Source organism: Astatotilapia calliptera, chromosome 23, assembly GCF_900246225.1.
Source record: "Astatotilapia calliptera chromosome 23, fAstCal1.2, whole genome shotgun sequence".
Taxonomy (NCBI): domain Eukaryota; kingdom Metazoa; phylum Chordata; class Actinopteri; order Cichliformes; family Cichlidae; genus Astatotilapia; species Astatotilapia calliptera.
Genome location: NC_039323.1, coordinates 43,877,608 through 43,897,562, shown reverse-complemented (window position 1 = coordinate 43,897,562; position 19,955 = coordinate 43,877,608). Strand labels below are relative to the sequence as shown.

Genomic DNA, 19,955 nt, shown 5'->3' with positions numbered 1-19,955 from the left:
AAAACCATGATTTTGCACAAATACCATGATTTTGCAAAAATACTATGAATTGGCAGAAATACTATGATTTAGCAGAAATACTATGATTTGGCAAAAGTACTTAGATGTAGTAGAAGTACTTTGCTTTAGCAGAAATACTATGATTGAGGAGTAATACCTAAACATAGGAGAAATATTGATACACAGACACACATACACAGACAGTAAAGGGAACAGGAGCTGTGGAGAGTCTGGGCTTGGTATATGTAGGTCAGTTAAATTAGCTGCACCTGCTGTAGTCAGCCCTTACACACACAGACACAGAGAGAGGTGTGAGTTTTCTTCAGTGTATTTCTGACATTCAGGATTCCCCTCGAACAAATGGCCATAATTTCCTAACCGTAGAGGCTAGAACGGTCATTCAGGCATCGTTTTATTCAGAAGAGATGGGGGAATCTTCAGGTCTTCATAATTCAGAGATAAAACATAAATTCTTAAAGATATATGACTTGTAATACACTGTAACTGAGTAGAGGCGAAGCAAAAACTGCCTTGACTTGCGCTCAAACAACCTTTGGTAACTCTAAATCTATATGGAGCATCAAAATCATTCTTTCACCGTAAGAAACAGCAGGCTTTGGTGAACAGTCATGGAAATTTTCAGGGCTCTGTGGAAATCCATCAAAAAGATATGACGAGAGAAAAAAGTGGTTCATTTCCAGAGATTGAAATCTGATTAAATCTGAGCGAGGGACAAATTTCCTACCCTCAAACAAGTCCAACTCATTTCAGAACGGTAATAGGTGAGAAAGAAATTCTTGAATTGTGAGCGTCAGGAGTGTCTGAACATATACGGGGACAAGCCTCATGTCTTAACTTCGCTTCGTTAAGGAGATATGACAATTTGAAAATGCCTCTCATTAGAGAAATCCAGCGGTGATTTTGAACAAACTCTCCATTGAGTTTATATGGAGAGTTTTCTGACTTTGTGTTACTCTGAGGAGATTTGCAAAATATCTATGAGTCCCACAACAATGATAGTGACATTTTCTGAAAGCCAGCAAAAATACCTACGTTTTGGTGTATAATTTGTGGGGCTTGAGTGGAAATTGAGCGAGTAGCAAGAAGTTGTTTGGACATGAAGAGAAAATTCAAACAGTTTCACTGTCCCCTCTGAGTTAATTGCATAGCAACCATAGCAACGCATGTATTTTCTGAAAAATCACAATTTTGCAACTGAAAACTCAAAGAGGGATAAGATTAAAACGGTAGAAGATCTGAAAAAGCTGAATCATACAGGAATAGCCAAATCATTTGAGAACATTTTAAAGTTTGAATGAAGTTTCTAGGTGAAAGTATGAGGCAGTAGTTAAGTTTCAAAGACAAGAAAGTTTTAGCAGAATTGTGGAAGTTTCCCATTCATTTCAATGGGACAAATTAAAGGAAAAAAGTGTAATATTTTAAAAAGTATAATAGTAATAAACACCAAAAGTCATAGCCGGCATTAGCAGAAAGAGCAGAACAGTTTAGAGTTTGAACGGTGAAAATAGCACAAAAATTGTGGAAGTAGATCCACGGCAAAAAGTGTACGGAAACACCCGGAATAATAAAGAATAAAGAGAAACAGGAACTCAATAGTGTGGATGCCTATTAAGGCATCCACACAATAAAGTATAAAGAATAAAGAGAAACAGGAACTCAATAGTGTGGATGCTTAAAGCATCCACACAATAAAGATTAGAAGAACAATACTGTGAATGCTTTTCAAGCATTCACACTAATAAAGATTAGAATAACAATACTGTGAATGCTTTTCAAGCATTCACACTAATTAAGCATATTAGGTGATGTGCATCTCTGTAATGAGAAGGGGTGTGGTCTAATGACATCAACACCCTATATCAGGTGTGCATAATTATTAGGCAACGTCCTTTCCTTTGGCAAAATGGGTCAAAAGGAGGACTTGACAGGCTCAGAAAAGTCAAAAATAGTGAGATATCTTGCAGAGGGATGCAGCAGTCTCAAAATTGCAAAGCTTCTGAAGCGTGATCATCGAACAATCAAGCGTTTCATTCAAAATAGTCAACAGGGTCGCAAGAAGCGTGTGGAAAAACCAGGGCGCAAAATAACTGCCCATGAACTGAGAAAAGTCAAGCGTGCAGCTGCCAAGATGCCACTTGCTGCCAGTTTGGCCATATTTCAGAGCTGCAACATCACTGGAGTGCCCAAAAGCACAAGGTGTGCAATACTCAGAGACATGGCCAAGGTAAGAAAGGCTGAAAGACGACCACCACTGAACAAGACACACAAGCTGAAACGTCAAGACTGGGCCAAGAAATGTCTCAAGACTGGTTTTTCTAAGGTTTTATGGACTGATGAAATGAGAGTGAGTCTTGATGGGCCAGATGGATGGGCCCGTGGCTGGATTGGTAAAGGGCAGAGAGCTCCAGTCTGACCCAGACGCCAGCAAGGTGGAGTACTGGTTTGGGCTGGTATCATCAAAGATGAGCTTGTGGGGCCTTTTCGGGTTGAGGATGGAGTCAAGCTCAACTCCCAGTCCTACTGCCAGTTTCTGGAAGACACCTTCTTCAAGCAGTGGTACAGGAAGAAGTCTGCATCCTTCAAGAAAAACACGATTTTCATGCAGGACAATGCTCCATCACACGCGTCCAAGTACTCCACAGCGTGGCTGGCAAGAAAGGGTATAAAAGAAGAAAAACTAATGACATGGCCTCCTTGTTCACCTGATCTGAACCCCATTGAGAACCTGTGGTCCATCAAATGTGAGATTTACAAGGAGGGAAAACAGTACACCTCTCTGAACAGTGTCTGGGAGGCTGTGGTTGCTGCTGCACGCAATGTTGATGGTGAACAGATCAAAACACTGACAGAATCCATGGATGGCAGGCTTTTGAGTGTCCTTGCAAAGAAAGGTGGCTATATTGGTCGCTGATTTGTTTTTGTTTTGTTTTTGAATGTCAGAAATGTATATTTGTGAATGTGGAGATGTTATATTGGTTTCACTGGTAAAAATAAATGATTGAAATGGGTATATATTTGTTTTTTGTTAAGTTGCCTAATAATAATGCACAGTAATAGTCACCTGCACACACAGATATCCCCCTAAAATAGCTAAAACTAAAAACTACCAAAAACATTCAGCTTTGATATTAATGAGTTTTTTGGGTTCATTGAGAACATGGTTGTTGTTCAATAATAAAATTATTCCTCAAAAATACAACTTGCCTAATAATTCTGCACTCCCTGTAGTGTATAGTATTTTTTTGTTTCCCAAGAGACGTTTTACTGTATTTGGAATTCGGGGGTGACTACTTATGTAAACATGCCTGGTCCATGACTGGTACAGGCGTAACTGGGACATAATAATGCCCCACTGTACCACTGATCAGTGGGCCTTGATCAGTGGTTGTTGATCACTGATCGGCAGAAGCAACAACTTCACAGCAGATGGCGATGAAGGCAAAGGAAGTTCTGCTCTCTTGTCTCAAGGGTTACCGCAGCTTCACACGGGATACCCTTCCTGGCGAATATGAGATATAAATAAAAATCAGAATTAGAAGAGACTCTTGTGCATGTATAGTACACAATCTACAATTTACGGGTTACTGTTGTATCAAAAATCCAACTCTATTGGCTTTAGTAAGCGACATGGTAGAGATCAAGGCTAAAACTAGTTTTCCCAGAAGTCAGAGCGAAAGAAAGAAGGCGCTGCATCTCAAAAGGAACGCACAAGGTATGCCTTGTTCCTCTTCGTATTTACCAGGATTAGAGATATGTAAACTCCGCTTCATTAATGCAAAGTCTGTCTGATGGTGTGACACCAGATAGGTCAGCTAATAGCTTCAAACACTGTCATTTATTAGTGGCAGTGAAGGCGTCACGACGGCACTGTTTTTATGCCCATGTGCTATTAGCCAGTTGGCTAGCAGCCTCAGTTCGGGGTGATTGAGCTACAAACTGAAGTCGGCACGTCTCGGTCGTTGTTCCAGCAGCACAAACAAATCTCCTAAATACAGCCAGGTTTGGCAGCTAACGTAGGAATAAGTCGAGCTAATGTGAAACACTGACATGCTAACACACTTTGCTTCCCTGTGAAGTAGTTGTGTAACTTGTTGTTCCCTAAAATTTGGAAATGAGGCTGAAGTTCAGTCAGGAGAAAGCCAGATCAATCCTGGAGTTGTGCTGATGTATCACGCTAAAATAAATAAATAAGAGGTAAGAAAATTGTTTGGTAAATTTTGCCCAAAGTTTAGCAACATTAGCATATGTTAGGGCTGTTTTTGTTGTGCATCTGCACTTTATTGTTGTCAATGTCTACGCATGGGACAGTGTGAAACGTAATTTCAATTCTTTTGTATGGCAAGTACATTTGAAGAAATTGACAAATAAAGTTTTCTATTCTATTCTATATAAATGCACAATATTTGCGAGTTTTTTAGTAAATCAGTAAACAAGATTAGGCTAACAGTCTAATTGAAGAAAAAAAAACTCAGATTATTTTCTTAAAAACTCATTTTTTTTCACTTCGGTGAAGGAGCTGCTTCAAGTTACAACAACACATATGGGAAAACGTTACATAAGTGAATACGGTTTTCCACGTCTCTGCGCATGCTCCGTTTAACCTCCGCGTAACCTGCCATGTATCTGAATGTTTCTGCCGCTCATTTATATGGAGTAGGTAGCAACAGTAGCACCAGGTTACAACCAGCAAGATCCACGGTTTCCCTCGGAGTTACTCGAGTTCAGGAGCTTCTCCTTCTCAGTGAGCCTCACCTGGCGATTCTTCGAAAGAGCAACAGGGTTTGCAGCAGCACCAGACACACTTATCAACTAGAAACAGCATGCTTTTCTCATCTGTCTGTCTATCTACAGCCCTCCACTGAATAAGTGGAAGATATTTAGTGCATTAATTATAAAAAGCTTCACCAGTTGTGGTTATTTTTTTTATCCTGATGTGATTGCTTATATAGAGCTTTTATATATAAAGCTTTTAATACTAGGCTGCAGTCAAACGAGGCCACTGCACTGTTGTTGTCCTTTTCACCCACAAATTAAAACATATTGCTTTTGTCTTAATACAACAAGGAGGCAGTTTCTGCCAGATAGCTAGCTGAGCCTGGATACTACTTCTAGTAGTGCACAGCTACATATAACAGTGCAGATACAGCCGTGTAGGGGCATGCAGGGTAATATCTACGCCAGTTAGAACAAGCACTGCGGCAACACCTTGGAATATAAGGGAGCATCTTAAATTACCCTTAGTGGTATCTGTGGCTGGATTATTAGTAGTGTGTTGAGGCCATGGGTTAGGTACGACATAACCATATAAACCAGGTGTGTAAAAGATAAGGCTTGGGGCCCAAAATCGGACAGCAAAGACTCCAGTCTGGCCAGCTGGATGTCTTTGGAAAATATAAAAAAGGGTGTACATTTTGGACTTTCACCTGTATTTTCATTAATTTTACAGTTTTGCCTACTGATTGTACCTGATAGAAGCTATAGTTTCTGCTTGCCTACTCAGATGTGACACTGACACAGACTAAGAACTATAGTAGATTGTTTTTGTGGTAAGATGCCTCGTAAACACAGCGTATGGTTATCGCAAAGCACATGAATGAAAAACTTAAGTAGAAAATACAAAAATTAATTATAACTTGGATTTAAACATCGTGGAACAACTGCTTGTTTTCTTTCTTGTTTTTTAAAAAAAGGCTTTCATGCCCCTCAGGCGTGCAAACGTTGCACTGCCGTCACTGTTTTGGAAGGCGCAGCAGACCAGCATTGATAAGAGTTATTGATAAGTATGGAGACACACAGGTCAGGTGGATTGCAGTTCTAGGAAGTGTTTTTCAATATCTTCCAATATTCATGGAAACGCATAGAAACATTTGGTTTACTGCAACACGTGAAGAAAACTGTCAAATCAGGGGTGGCAGCGCTTTGCATGAAAATCTTGTTTGTCACACAGATTAATAGTAAGAGTTAAAGCTAAGACCTGCTGTGTCAGAACAGACTGCGCAGCTCACATGATTGATTTTGTTTTTCAGGTGAACAATGACATTGGACTGAGCGGCTGGAAAGCTTTCTGTCTGACAATGTCAGAGAGAGGAATGGAGCAAAGGTCAACATTTTCTCTTACTCGCCAGCAGCAGCATGTAGCTTTTTAACCAGCTCGTCGGATGGTTCGTTCTCTCCAGTTCAGCCCTCTCTGACACAGAGAGGCAGAGGACTTGAGTTTGTTTTCTTCATAAATTCCAGGTGGAAAGTCGGCAGCTTTTCTTATCGAAAAGAATCCTCGCATGCTGATTTGATAGCGTGAGGGGGGGAAGAAAAAGTTACACGCCTGTGCAATGGTAGCAGAGGACACAGCAGGAAGTGGGGACAGATCAGATGGGGAGAAAGAGATGGATCAGAAAGCATCTGAAGACGCCGAGCGGCAGGAAGACGGGGATGTAGCGATGGCCGCCACTGCCGCAGAGTCTCCCTCTGGAGAGGATGAAGCCAGAGATCCCAGAAAGTGGAAGTGGTCTGTGATTTTCTTGTGTTTCTACGGGTTTATGTCATCCATAAAACCCGGGGAGCCCTTCATCACGCCATATCTGCTGAGCCCTGAGAAGAACTTCACCAGAGAGCAGGTGAGTGATGCACATTTCTCTGCGCAATTTGATGAAAGTTTGTGTTGACTGGTAACCTTCCCATTAGGGCTGGGCCTAGAGCTGGGCGATATAAGATTTTTTCATATCACGATATGTTTTTTTCATTTCAGGCGATAACGATATCTATCACGATATAAGCCAAATAACTATATTTGTAAGATTTAAATGTGCCGTTGCTCACAAGTAAAATGTGAAATAATCAGCAGCTTGTTTTTATTTAAATATTTATTTCCCATAATAAGTTCAACAGGGTAGATGTACTTAAGGAACATGAGACTTTTTCAGATAAATAAAGGCAAATATTACAAACTACACAAAAGGCAGCCGCTAAAGCGTTTAAGTTTCAAAATAGAACAAATGAAACAGACTAAATTGTCAATTCCACTTAGAAACAAAATATTAATTCTAAAAATAAATCTTAGTTTGTTTTACAGAAGAACAGACAAAACTGACTAACTTTTGTCAATATCAAATAAACTGAGAACTAAAAGGAAATTCTCAATCTCTCCTTGTTGTATAGCTGAGCTTTTCAAACAGTTTTAACAGTTACTTTAGTCTGACAAAAGCCGAATGACGAATTAGCGCTTCCAGTCAGAGACTGAGGCTACGTCCACACGTATTTTTGAAAACGGAGATTTTCCATTTTCGTTTTAAAAAATAATCCCGTCCACACATAAAGGCAGAAATGAAGGAAAACGCTGCTATGAACATGCCAAAGCAGCAGGTGGCGCTAGATTCCTAACCGTGCAGAAATGTTGGCCAATCAGAAGTCTAGAAGCCTCGGTGGGAAAAAGTAAACAAAGCTGGGGCATAGAAGCAGAACCGAGTCGTATGTGTGGAGGGACAGTAACTGTGTGTATATGTAAGCATTTAAACACTGCAGAGAGTAGAATTAACAGTATTGTAGAAATTCATTTCACCGAAACAATAACGTGGCGCACAGTGTGACGCATGCACCAGTTTATTGTATTTCCAGACTTGCGTTCGGCACAATTTACAGTGCACGCTACTCTGTTTTTTGTCAGACTTGAAATAGCCGAAATACCTTCACACTACGGAACTTCTATGGCTCTTCCGTTCGACAATCTCTCCGGCGTTGGAACCATCATCTGTTTTCCCTTCGGTCACGCTCGGTTGATTTTTCTAGTCGGCACACTCATTTCCTCCATTACCCGCTGGCTGCTTCCCAAACAAACACACATGTGCGGCTTGGCACTTGTGCTGTACGTAACAAGTCACGTGACGTGACGCTGCAGCTGTGATTGGTTCGGCTCTGCGCTACTTAATTTGGATTGGCTGTTCTTTTTTTTTTTGCTTTTTTTTTAAGAGGACAAGAGCGGTGAGGTCTATCGCGATAGTTTAATTTTTCTATCGAGAAAAAGTTATATCGCGATACATATCGTTATCGTTCTATCGCCCAGCTCTAGCTGGGCCATATCCTATTGTTCACGGTAATACCGGTATAATGTTAGGCAATGATAAGAAAATGAAATATTGTGATAAAATATGGGTAAAATGCGCGCGCAGTGCCTTTGTTTTCATACGCGCATAGCGGAAAAAGCACGGCGGCAGCAGAGAATGAGAAGGGCGAAAGTGGATCGTTGGATGAACCAGATGAACCAGAATTGGTTTGTAAAAATGCTGCAACTTCAGTGGTGTGGAACTGGTTTAGCTTTCGTCCGTCAGATACACAACAAAGCACATTATTTGGTAGAGCATGCTAGCGGGCCGTCGTTATTACCGAACCGATTTTATGTACACGGCGCTCGAAAATCTGTCAAAAAATGGTTCAGTACGACTTTGCTAAGCTAAGAAGCCGCTTGGCTTGATGGATTGTCGGAGCATTACGGCTATCGTAGTCAGGAGCCTCGTGCAATAATACGTGCTGTGCTTCAACATAATGTTACCGTGTTGTGTGTGGATAACCTCTTTTTAAGTTTTGTGGATGTTATACATGGTTATGCTGAGGATATGTCGGCCAGTTTCCACTGGAAATGCCTTTTGGTTAAACTGTCAGACAGGAATTTGCATTTGCACTGTTAAATTTGTATATAACTTTAATGCACATAAAAAAACAGCTGCTTGTTTAAGTGAAAATACATTAATGGTTTTTTTTTTTTTTTTTTTTTTTGCACTAATAAAGTTGTGGAGTTGTACAATATTTTGCCTCACGTCAATTATATCGTCAGTTATATCGTCAGTTATATCGTTATTGCAAATTTTCTAATGTATATTGTGATAAATATTTTTGGCCATATTGCCCTGCCCTACTCCTCATCAACATTACGAGAGACAAGACCTTCCAGTTACAGTCCTGCTTACAGGAGTTTTGCAGAGTTGAAAGTCACGAGCAGTCCAAAAAGTTAACCTCTGAGACTCTAACAAGCTCTGCAGTTAAGCATGTATTGCACAATAGAATTAATGAGTTCCCTGTGGGGAGTTTACTGATCCATCTTACTGTGGTCAAAGTTCACATTCCTTCAGAGTGGGTCAGTGTAACTGCATATGTGGAGTTAGACTTGTTTGTAGAGTGGGATCACTGGAAAGTGATCACTATTCTTGTTTTCCTATTGGCCTGGCCATAAGCACGAGGTGAGCTGCCAATGTGTCGACAGCTTGTGGAAAAACACTTCCAAAGACCAGAATAGCAGGTTTACAGCAGAGCTGAACTCCATGTAGAAATATCTGTTTACCTGTGAGGTTATTTAAGAGCTTTAGTCCATCGATTTTCCTGTTTTTGGGATTCCAGGGAACAAGCAGTTTATCTGTCATCAGTCCCAGTGAAGCTGGCATTTGTGAAACAAACATCAGTGCCAGACAGATGTCGATGCTTTAACCAGTTCCACTGTCATGAAGTCAGCTGTGATAGAAGTCAGTTAAACAGAAGGTGATTGGGGTGAATCTAGGGCTGGGCGATATGGCCTAAAATCCATATCGCGATATAATTTGAAGCACGTGCGGTAACGATATATATCTCGATATATTCTTTTCTTCTGTATAACGTGTTTTCCACACTATAAGGCGCACTTAAAATCCTTTAATTTTCCCAAAAATTGAGAGTGTGCCTTATGTATGAATCCTGGTTGTGCTTACTGACCTCGAACCGATTTTGGTGTGCAGAAATCTGTTAAAAATGTTTTAGTACAACTTTGGTAAGCCACTGCTCGATGGATGAAGAAACACAAAAGGTTTCTTTATTTTTTTCACATGACTGCACAAAGTCATGTGAAATTTCTCTTTTTCACCCCACTGAAGCCACAGCTGTTATTCATCAGTAAAAAAACCCTCCCCTTTATCTTGTACACTGTTACGACTGTTACTGTGACCAACAGTGTGCATAGTTAAGATAGTAGGCTGGTATTTGCAAAATACTAAAGTGATGCAGAATTGTGTTTTGCATCGAAGCTCTTCAGCAACTACTCCGGCAAAAATGCAGAACATTTGCTTGATGAGGATGGTCGGGGGATTTTGAGTTATTGGTTGGCCAAAACAAGCAATATTTGCATTTGCATTCATGATCTTTGTCATATTTTAATTGTATGTTAGTTGTATCCTTACAGATGTGAAGAAGAATGCCAGCAATGTTGGTTTTTATTTACAGCTTCGTTGAACTTTCTTTAACCTTCTTTTAAAAGTAAATAAACTGTATATTTGAAGAAAATAAGTTGGCACTATTTAGGGTAGAAAGTGCACTGTCAGAAAGGTTCGTGTGAGACTCAAGCTTGATTTTGTTTGTTTTTTTCCCCCCACACCTTATTTGATTGATTTATTTCCAGGTGACCAATGAGATCACTCCAGTGCTGACGTATTCCTACATGGCTGTGCTGGTACCAGCCTTCCTGCTAACGGATCTTCTGCGTTATAAGCCGGTCCTGATTATTCAGGGCGTCAGTCAGGTGATCATCTGGATCATCCTGCTGCTTGGCGGTACGCTGCTTCAGATGCAGTTCATGGAGTTCTTCTACGGCATCACCATGGCCTGCCGTGTCGCCTACTCCTCCTACATCTTCTCCCTGGTCAACCCGGTCCTCTACCAGCGTGTGGCAGGCTACTCGCGCTCCTCAGTCCTCTTGGGGGTTTTCACCAGCTCTATCCTGGGCCAGCTGTGCATGTCCTTGGGAAACATCACCTTCTACACCCTCAACAGTATCTCTCTGGGGTTTGTCAGCTTTGGTTTGCTGCTCTCACTGTGCCTGCCCTGGCCTAAACGCTCCTTGTTTTTCAACCGGACGAATCAGGAGGAAAAGGAACTGGTAGAAGTAGCCACCAAATCTGAACTGGACAAAATGAACCCAAAAGATGGAGGGCCATCCTTTGCTGCCCCTCCATGTCCTGCGTCAACCTGGAAGGATTCTGTGTTTATGCAGATGCTTCTGGAGGTTAGAAATGTGCTGAAGAGGCCAAACCTGAGGCTCTGGTCCCTGTGGTGGGTGTTCAACTCCACAGGGTATTACCTGGTGCTCTTCTACGTCCACATCCTGTGGAACAAAGTCTACCCTGCCACTGAGAACAAGAACGTTTACAATGGGGGAGTGGAAGCAGCTTCTACATTGCTCAGTGAGACATTTCCAGACATTTTAAAAATAGCTTTACACAAATAGTGTTATTGAAATTTAATTTGTTTTGTATCCAGCTCGGTGTCCACATGCAGCAGCTTGCTACATTTAGATACAAAAAATGTAACAACTTGTGCAAAGTATAAACTAAATCTCAGCCATTGTCTAATTTAAAGGCTGGCAGGATGTATTTAGCTTTGCAGTGATAGCATCAAACAACTACTTAATGTAGGACACAATCTGCAGGACTTTTATTTTTTAGGAAGAAAAATCTATGCTAATGACTCTGATAGACCCCCATCTTCATGAGAGACTCGGATTGAAGCAAAAGTGTGATAGGAGATAATTGGGTGTTTTTTTTCCAGGAACCAATTTGAGAGGGTCAGGAAGAGCTGAAGAATGATGATATGTGTTGTTATTTAAGACTAAAGTAAGGACTTGTCCACACATATACAAAAGTAGCTTTTGGAGTTTTAGGCTTTTATTCAAAGCAAATTCACTTTCAGATAGCTGAAAAAGGATGGTTTGGGTCCAGGCTAGATATAAAAGATTGACATAGCCAATGTAATGACACCCAGGCTGGTGTTTTTGCTCACCACATCTAGTGTTTTTTTGTAATCACAGGGTCTAGCTGGGGAGTAGCTCACTAGCTTTGTTAGAAAGATGGTCACATCCTCAAACTTAATTACACTTGTGTATTGAGTCTGTTATGTTCTCTGTGCAAGTGGCCAGTGTTGTTACCAGCATACTGATGTGTGGGGTTCTTGGGTTGCTGTAGTTGGTGAAGTTTCTGTCTTTGAGTCGATCCCAAATGGAGGCAGCAGTAGCATCAGGGAATACTCAAAAGGAAACAATGGTACTGAATGGGCCAATCAATGTGACTGTGCCGTTACTAGGGCTGGGTATCGTCACTGATTTCTAGAATCAATTCGATTCTGATTCACAAGGTCCCGAATCGATTTGATCCACGATTCGATTTGAATCGTGGAAATTTTGCCTCAGTCAGAAATATTCTAATTCTGATCACGTATCAGTACATTTCCATATTTTTATATCTGTAAAAAGCAAGCTGACACTTGCGAGACTTTATCAAAGGTGTGAGCATCACAGCAGAGGCCTTTGTGTCAAAGTAATTGAGGATAAAACAGAAAAACATGAAGGTGATTTTCCTGGCCTGGGATTTTATGAAAATATTCTGCACTAGATCAAAAACGAAAGAAAACCGTTAATCAACATATGAACATTACATGATGCTGCTGAAGTCAAGCAGCATCATGTAGCCCCCCCAGTCATTACTAGGGCTGGGGCACATTATACCGTTCACGTCATGAAATATCGCAATAGAATATGGGTAAAACGTGCATGCGCAATGCCTTTGTTTTCATACGCACATGGCAGAAAAAGCATGGCGGCGACAGAGAACGAGAAGGGCAAAAGCGGATCATTGAATGAAACCGATGAACCAGAATTGTTTTTTAAAAACGTGCTACTTCAATGATGTGCAACTGGTTTCGTTTTTGTCCGTCAGATAGACACCAAAGCACTTTTTTTTGTAGAATATGCAAGCGGGCCGTCCTTACTACCGTATTTTTTGGACTATATAAGACAACCAAAAATGTGATGTCCACATATGTGGACGCCAGGTCCGAGGAGGTTAATGCACATAAAAAAACAGCTGCTTGTTTAAGTGAAAATAAATTGATGGGTTTTTTGCACTAATAATGTTGTGGAGTATTTTGTCTCGCATCAGTTAGATCATCAGTTAGATCATCAGTTATATCGTTATCCCAAATTTTAAAATATAGATCGTGATAAATATTCTTGGCCGTATTGCCCTGTCCTAGAATTACATTTCTGGGGTGATGCATCAGTCCTCCCCCAGAGCCATGTTCTGTTGGAAGGTTTTTCTCCTGTTAAAAGGGAGTTTTTCATCCGCAACACCTTAAAGGCCGGTCCGTGAAAATATTGTCGGGCATGAACCGGTCCGTGGCGCGAAAAAGGTTGGGGATCGCTGATATAAAGTGCCCTGAGGTGACTGTTGTTGGGATTTGGTGCTAATATAATAAATACAGTTGAATTGAGCTGTAACCACTTGAAAGCATGCTCTAAAGTTGGGCTTTTAAATATGGGAGTCTGTGGGGACAAACCTCAAGTTTTAAGACCATTAGAGGATCTGTAGTTCTTGGAAATTAGAAGGGTGACAATGAGCATTTGACTTAGGATATCATCTATCAGTGCTTTTGATTGGGTCATATTGTTGGTTGAAAATACTTGACAGTATTGAGTATTATTATTATTATTACAGGGAAACACAGATTCAAGTCTGCTTTCTTTTGAATCTTTTTTTTTGGGCAAAATCAGATGAAATGAACTGTTGGATTTCTACCTATGATTCTGATGATTAGCTTTTTGAAATGATCTTTTAAATAATGTTTGTAAAAAAGGTATAGGCTCAAAATGGTTTTCTAAAAGTGTAGTCCTGAAACTGACGTGTGTGTTAACATAAACAGAAGAGCAACTGCAGTAAAGGGTGCGCTCAGCTGTTTGGGAGAAGCTTAATAATTGATTGGCCAGCCCTACTCTGTAAGGGGATGGCGTCAGCTTTAGACGGCAATAATTGCACTTTAAACAGTTGTAAAGATTAAAGGTAGCAGCTTCGATAATCTGGATGTCATGTGTAAGTAATGAGGTTTGATGACAAAAGTCTGATAATTGAACAGTGATTAGGAGACTTCTGTGCTGCTGCTGATATTTTTATGACAAGAACAGACTAACTTATGTCCAATATGAATAACTTTCATCTTATTGGTGACAGTAGTGCTTAGCCGACTGCTTACTCAGTCCCTCTCTACAGATTACTTGCTCTGTGCTTTAACTTAATCAGTTTAAAGACTATAACCTGTTTATTTTTCTGTAGGTGCTATAGCGTCCTTTACAGCAGGCTTTGTCAAAATTCGGTGGAACATCTGGTCAGAGCTGGTCATTGGTATCATCACAGCGGTGCAGGCCGGTCTGCTGCTTCTTATGAGAACCACAGACGACATCTGGGTCTGCTATGTTTGTTATGTACTCTTCCGAAGCTTCTACCAGTTTCTGGTGCCTATTGCCACGTAAGTGCCAAAAACAGTGTATTATTTAAGATGCATCTGCTTACGATGATCTTAGTTGTAACTATGCTGGATTAAAGTTAAGTGCTATAGGAATGTGGCCAAAACTGTGGTGCTTATTATTGGAAGATTTAGGCTGGAAATATTTGGGGGAAAAAGGATCAGAAGCTGCCACAGCTGCCAATATCAACTGCCACGAGAAACTTCACTCTGAAACTACTTTTTTCTTCTTCTTTTTTTCAGTCTTTGCTCAAGCAGAATGAAGGATAACGATCTATTATAATGACATAAGCTGACATGTTTTGTGCTGTTGATCGTACAGAATAGGTCCTCTGGTGTACATTTTTTGTTGTTTTCAGATGATTTATACCAAGTGATAACAGCATAATAATGAAGAAAATAAATGTAGCCCTCAGCTAAACTCGTAATGAAAACGTTAATGAGATAACACAGCGTTCGATCTGATAAGCCTCAGTACGTTGTGTCTGTCTACACTAGTATTTTATTGTTTTAACTTCATGTAATTTCAAATAACCTAAATACATCTACAGCGAGTAAGAACATACAGCGTATCACACATTTATACAAGACAGTTGCTCATGCTGGATGTTATTGTCTTGCCAGTTTCCAGATTGCATCGTCACTCACCAAGGAGCTCTGCGCTCTTGTGTTTGGTATCAACACCTTCTTTGGGACAGTGCTGAAGACCATTATCAGCCTGATCTTTACTGATAAGAGGGGCCTGGCCTTGGACGTGCACTCTCAGGTAAAACAGTCAAACAGCAGGGATGTTTCACACCAGTGTTTCTTGGATTTGAGAGTCCACATGCAGTAGTATAACTGGAGTTATAGTTGTCAGACGTTTCGTGCTAATGGTGAATGGATGTAAAGTCCTGATAATTTTAGTCTATTAATATTTTTTTTAACTTAATGACTTAAAAAAAACAAGAATTGGGTGCACACGTTGGAATTTATTTAAAATTTTCTCTAATCCACAAAGGATGAAAAGTGTACGTACAGATTTCAGAAATATACATACACCCCCAATAATATTAGATTAAATTTTAAATGTCTCTTAGTAAGTTGCACCTTGACCACAGGTAGCTTTCAGTAAGCTGATCGCTCTTCTTGGCAGACTTGATATAGTTCTGTTAAACTAGTTGGTTTCCTGGAATGGGCGCAGCTTTTAAGTATAGTCCACAGATTTCTTTTCAGTAAGGTTGAGATCGGGGCTTTGGGATCGTCATTCCAGGAGCTTAATGTTAGGCTGCTTTATCCATTCCAAAACCAGTTTTAATGTGTTTGGGATCATTGTTCTGGTAGAACACCCAACACTGACCAAGTTTCAACCACCTAGCTGTTGATCTGAGGTGAAGTTGAAGAGTTTGGAAGTAGTCCTTCATTATTCCATCCAATTTGTGCAATGTTCCAGTGCCACCGACAGCAAAACAGCCCCAGAGCATAATGCTACCACTACCATGCTTGACAGCTCATACACTGCTCTTAGGTTTTGAAGCCTCGCCTTTACTCCTCCAAACATACCTCTTGCCATTGTGGTCAAAGACCTTTGCAAAGTGGTGAAAAATTAGAATAATTCGTGGTTACATGCAGTTGGAATCTGCAGTTGTTTAGAAATGACTCCAAGAGACCTCCCCAAATTGTGTAACTTGACAATTCTACCAAGTTGTTTACTGAGTTCATTGTCAAACAAATGCTGCTTATGCTGCATAGATAAACTCCCAGTTATAGTAAATCATGATCATTAATGAGAAGTTGCTAGGCATTGGCCATGTGAAATTAAGACATTGTAGAAACTTCAACACTTTATTAAAATATTCAAGTGAGGGTATGTCTATATCTGAGTCCGTATGTATAATTTCGACCCTCTGTGGGTTAGAGAAAGTCTAACATAAATTCAAACTTGTTTTCTGAAGATGTATGCTGCACAATCACTCCACCCTGGAAAAGGTTCAATGAAAAGCTCAAAATTATCATGACATTCATGCTCATGATGAGTTTTTGTAAACTTCTTACCACAACTGTATCCCTAATGTGGTCTATTGGTGTAGTTTTATGTTGTGCATCAGGGCTGTCAAACTCAAATACACAGTGGGCCAAAATTCAAAACTGGATCAAAGTCGCGGGCTAACGTTAATATTCATTGAAAAAATCTTCCTCCAAATATAACAAGGAATCTTTTCTTATGGACTCAAACAGTATGGAACAAGCAAAGCTTAATACTAAACAATATATTTAACTTATATAAATGTATATATAACTTAATATTGCACACATGCAAAATCAAAGTTCTTTACTTCATTATCGTATTCAAATGAGAATAGTGTTGTTGTTTTTTTGCCAGTTTAGTGGAAATTGGATTAAAATTTTGTTTGGGCTGGGATCTCATGAGGTGCAGGATAAAAAGCCTCATCCATTGCACATCTCTCTTACAGTTTCTGGTGTACTTCTTTTACTTCACTCTTCTTACTGTCGTCTACTTTGCCTGCGCTGCTGTGGTCATCTGCCGTCACTACCGAAACGAGCGGAGAGGAGGAGTAACCAGGGACCAGCCCACGCCCACGGAGCTCAGCCCTGTGGTGACAAACAAGGAGCTAGAAACTTTGTCTAATGGCAAAAGTGCCTAACCCTAAACACAAGAGGAGAAACGTGTAGTTCCATAACATTGTTAGACCAGTTTTACTAATAAGCTCGTGAGAGTCACTGAGATCAGTGTTTTAGCCCCTTCATACACTCAGGTGGGTTCAGTGATGCCTCTGAGCCTTAATCAGAAGTGCCTCATGTGCAGCGACTCCAAGAGTGCAGCAGCTTGTGTCTGAGGAGAGATTTTCTAGAGTAATTTGCTTTGGTGTTTTTAGACATTGCTAAAGCAGCCTGGGACCTTTAATATCACAACCAAGATTTCTTAGAAAACACGAAACAACCTTGTGACATGCTGGAGTGATTCTTTTCTATAGTCAAGGCTCACGAGACACGACCACACTTGTTTTTAACAAAACACTCCTATTGTACTTTGTTACAATTACTGTGTTAGTGGCATTTTTAAAGAACATGTGAGTATGAATGCACCTTAGTTATTGATGATGATTATCACAGTCTGACATCAGTGTTATGGGATCGGTAAGATCTTCACTGCCGATCATTTCAAGCAGCACACTGCAGATTTTGTGCAGTGTACTCTGCTCAATGCAATGTCGTCTGGTGTCTGTTTGTATTGCAGGAGCAGCACCACAGACGATTGCAATAATCTTCATTTGATACAATCATTTCTTTTTTCTTTTTTTAGGACTAATTAACATTTATACACATCTTTACAGAAAATTAAAACCTGTTCTCAATTTCAGTACCTCAGTCAACTGGAGCTGCTCGTGAGTTTGTCGATAAGTTCAGTAAACAACAAACCAAGTAAAATTTGTAAAACCTGATTTTATTTATTTTTGGTCAATGAATGGCTGTTTTTCTTTCTTTGCTTGTGTTTAACATTTAAACATGCTGGGTCAGTGCTGTAGAGCAGTGGCTCTCAAAGCTGGGTCTGTGATTCTTTGGAAAAGCAACATGTCAAGCTTTTTTACTTCCACACTTAGTAACTTTGGCTCAATAGAAGAGCGTGTTACATATCAGAAGATTTAAACATTAATAGGAAACTTAATGAGGGGATTCCTTTGAAAGGCTCTCCCCTCTAAATGGCCACTGACCCCAGAGAATTTCAGAGCCCCTGCTCCGGAGAACACTAGAGGCAACAGGAAGTGCAGCGGAAATGTTAAGTAGGTTTTAAAATGACTTTGCTTGATCACTTAAACAGAAGATTGAGTTATTTCTTACAGCAGATGCAATGGTAGTTTGTGTTTACTGCATTGAGTATTCAGTGGGATGATACATTTACTGTATAGATTTGTTCTCTAGCTTCAGTTCAGTGTTAAGTGCATTTTCACTTGTGTTGTAAAATCAGGAGTATCTGCACTGCCATTGTGTCGTTTTAGTGTTTGAAGGCAGAATTTTGTGATTGACATCATTGCTGAAAAATGACTATGAACATGTCTGAGTGCTGTAACAAGGAAATGAGATGTTTGTTTTTTATTCACAGATAAATTACTGAGTGGATAAAAACATGCTGCCTCTGTCTTTTTTTGAGGGCAGTAAACCACATTTACAATTAGACACCATGTGATAGAGCTTTAGTGTCTTTAGTGTTTTTTAAAACCTCTTGTTTTATTGTCACAACAATCGCTTGCTCGGATCAGCTGGGGGTAAGTTTGGGCTTTCAAAGCTGTTGCCAACAAGCAAGATGCAGCATTTCCTCTGCTGGACAAACTTTACAACGTCAACACTGACTATGATTGAAAGGCATTTCTCCTCTTTCTACTTTAAAAACGTTCATTCATCTGACATTGTAAATGCTGATACCGATATCATTAAATACAATAGCCAATATATCAGTCTGACTCTAATTTATAACTTTTTGGAGCTAAGATTCGGTTGAGACCGAGCCACTCAAACGGGGCATTATCTCTGTGACACTATCCTCCTGTGTACGTCTGCAGCAAAAATATAAAATGTAGATGTAACTCAAAAAAATCTCTGTACTGATATGAGTTGATATTTTGTTGATTTTAGGCATTTAAATAGCCGATATTCTTGTAACCAAATTTGCAGATATGAATACAGTCGAGTGTTCAGTTTTAGTTGCTTCTAGTTACACTGTGTTAAATGACCAGATATACAGATGTTTGCTCAGCTGCAGTTGCTGCTCACAGCGTGATCACACAGAGCTCTTTGATTCTTATTTATTTTTTGTACATTTCTTAGCAGGAGGCCACTTATTAACTGGACTGTTTGTACAGCTGGTGTGATGATCCTCCCGTGTGATGAATGTTTAGCCTGAGAATCTGCACATCACCTGGTTTCTGCTTCTCTAAAAGTACAAAATAAATTCTGAAATAAATAATGTTGAAAAGTACACACTGAATCCCCCTTTTTCAAGTGATTATAACACAGTGGATTGTTACTGTAATATGAGTAAACAGGCCCAGATTCACATTTTTTGTGTTACCTTTATACTAAATTCATTGTCATTGTAGAGGCTAAGCCTACGCTTGAAGCCACTGAGGTGGTCGTTAACGGGGGTGACGCGATGTCACTGGTATGCATGAATTAAGTTCACAGTCCAATAACTCCAGCAGTATGTATCTTGTCCTTTTTGGTCTTTATTCCGTATCGACTTAGCATAACAGCGCAACGGTCACAAACTGTTTGCCTTCTCAATGACACACCTGACGCCGATTACGTGCGTCTACCTTAAATACCTTTACATTACATAATCAAAACAGAAAAAGGTGACCTCTAGTGACCACATAAGGTATTAACCCAAGAATGGCTCCTACAGTCATGTTGACGTTTAAAGGAAAGACTGATATTGTAAAAACACCTGGGGACAGATCATGGTCTCGGTAAATCTGCTTTAAGGAGTAAAACATAATCTGGAGCCTCGGGTGATGTTTCTTGGCCTGCTCGCAAAGAAAAATCCTTCTTTTGGAACTATGTATTCATGCGCCATAGTTTTCACATTTCTTTTACATAGTTACCTTATGTGACACATTTGTGGTTAATTGGGTGAGTAG

At 40.0% G+C, this 19,955-nt stretch overlaps 1 protein-coding gene across 5 annotated transcripts; it reads left to right on the top strand.

The window, feature by feature from the left end:
- Positions 1–3,596: 3,596 nt before the first annotated feature.
- LOC113016407 (folate transporter 1-like) lies at positions 3,597–17,907 on the top strand. 5 transcript variants are annotated; one of them, XM_026159226.1, is made up of 7 exons: positions 3,597–3,733; positions 6,048–6,182; positions 6,259–6,635; positions 10,433–11,213; positions 14,130–14,322; positions 14,944–15,085; positions 16,773–17,907. In XM_026159226.1, the coding sequence occupies exons 3-7, from the start codon at positions 6,351–6,353 to the stop codon at positions 16,962–16,964; spliced, it is 1,593 nt and encodes a 530-aa protein (XP_026015011.1). In that variant the 5' UTR covers positions 3,597–3,733; positions 6,048–6,182; positions 6,259–6,350; the 3' UTR covers positions 16,965–17,907. The 5 variants fall into 5 exon arrangements, with proteins under 5 accessions (XP_026015011.1, XP_026015009.1, XP_026015007.1 ...); XM_026159224.1 differs by adding an exon at positions 4,679–4,800 and having other exon boundaries at positions 6,048–6,635; XM_026159223.1 differs by lacking the exon at positions 3,597–3,733 and adding exons at positions 3,744–4,215; positions 4,679–4,800 and having other exon boundaries at positions 6,048–6,635.
- Positions 17,908–19,955: the final 2,048 nt, after the last annotated feature.

What these genes read in the sequence shown, in the direction of transcription:
- LOC113016407 (XM_026159226.1), top strand. Translation starts at nt 6,351, where the DNA reads ATGGTAGCAGAGGACACAGCAGGAAGTGGGGACAGATCAGATGGGGAG. An exon ending in AGCAGCTTCTACATTGCTCA is followed by an intron (nt 11,214 to 14,129) that starts GTGAGACATTTC and finishes ATTTTTCTGTAG; the next exon opens with GTGCTATAGCGTCCTTTACA. An exon ending in CCTTGGACGTGCACTCTCAG is followed by an intron (nt 15,086 to 16,772) that starts GTAAAACAGTCA and finishes TCTCTCTTACAG; the next exon opens with TTTCTGGTGTACTTCTTTTA.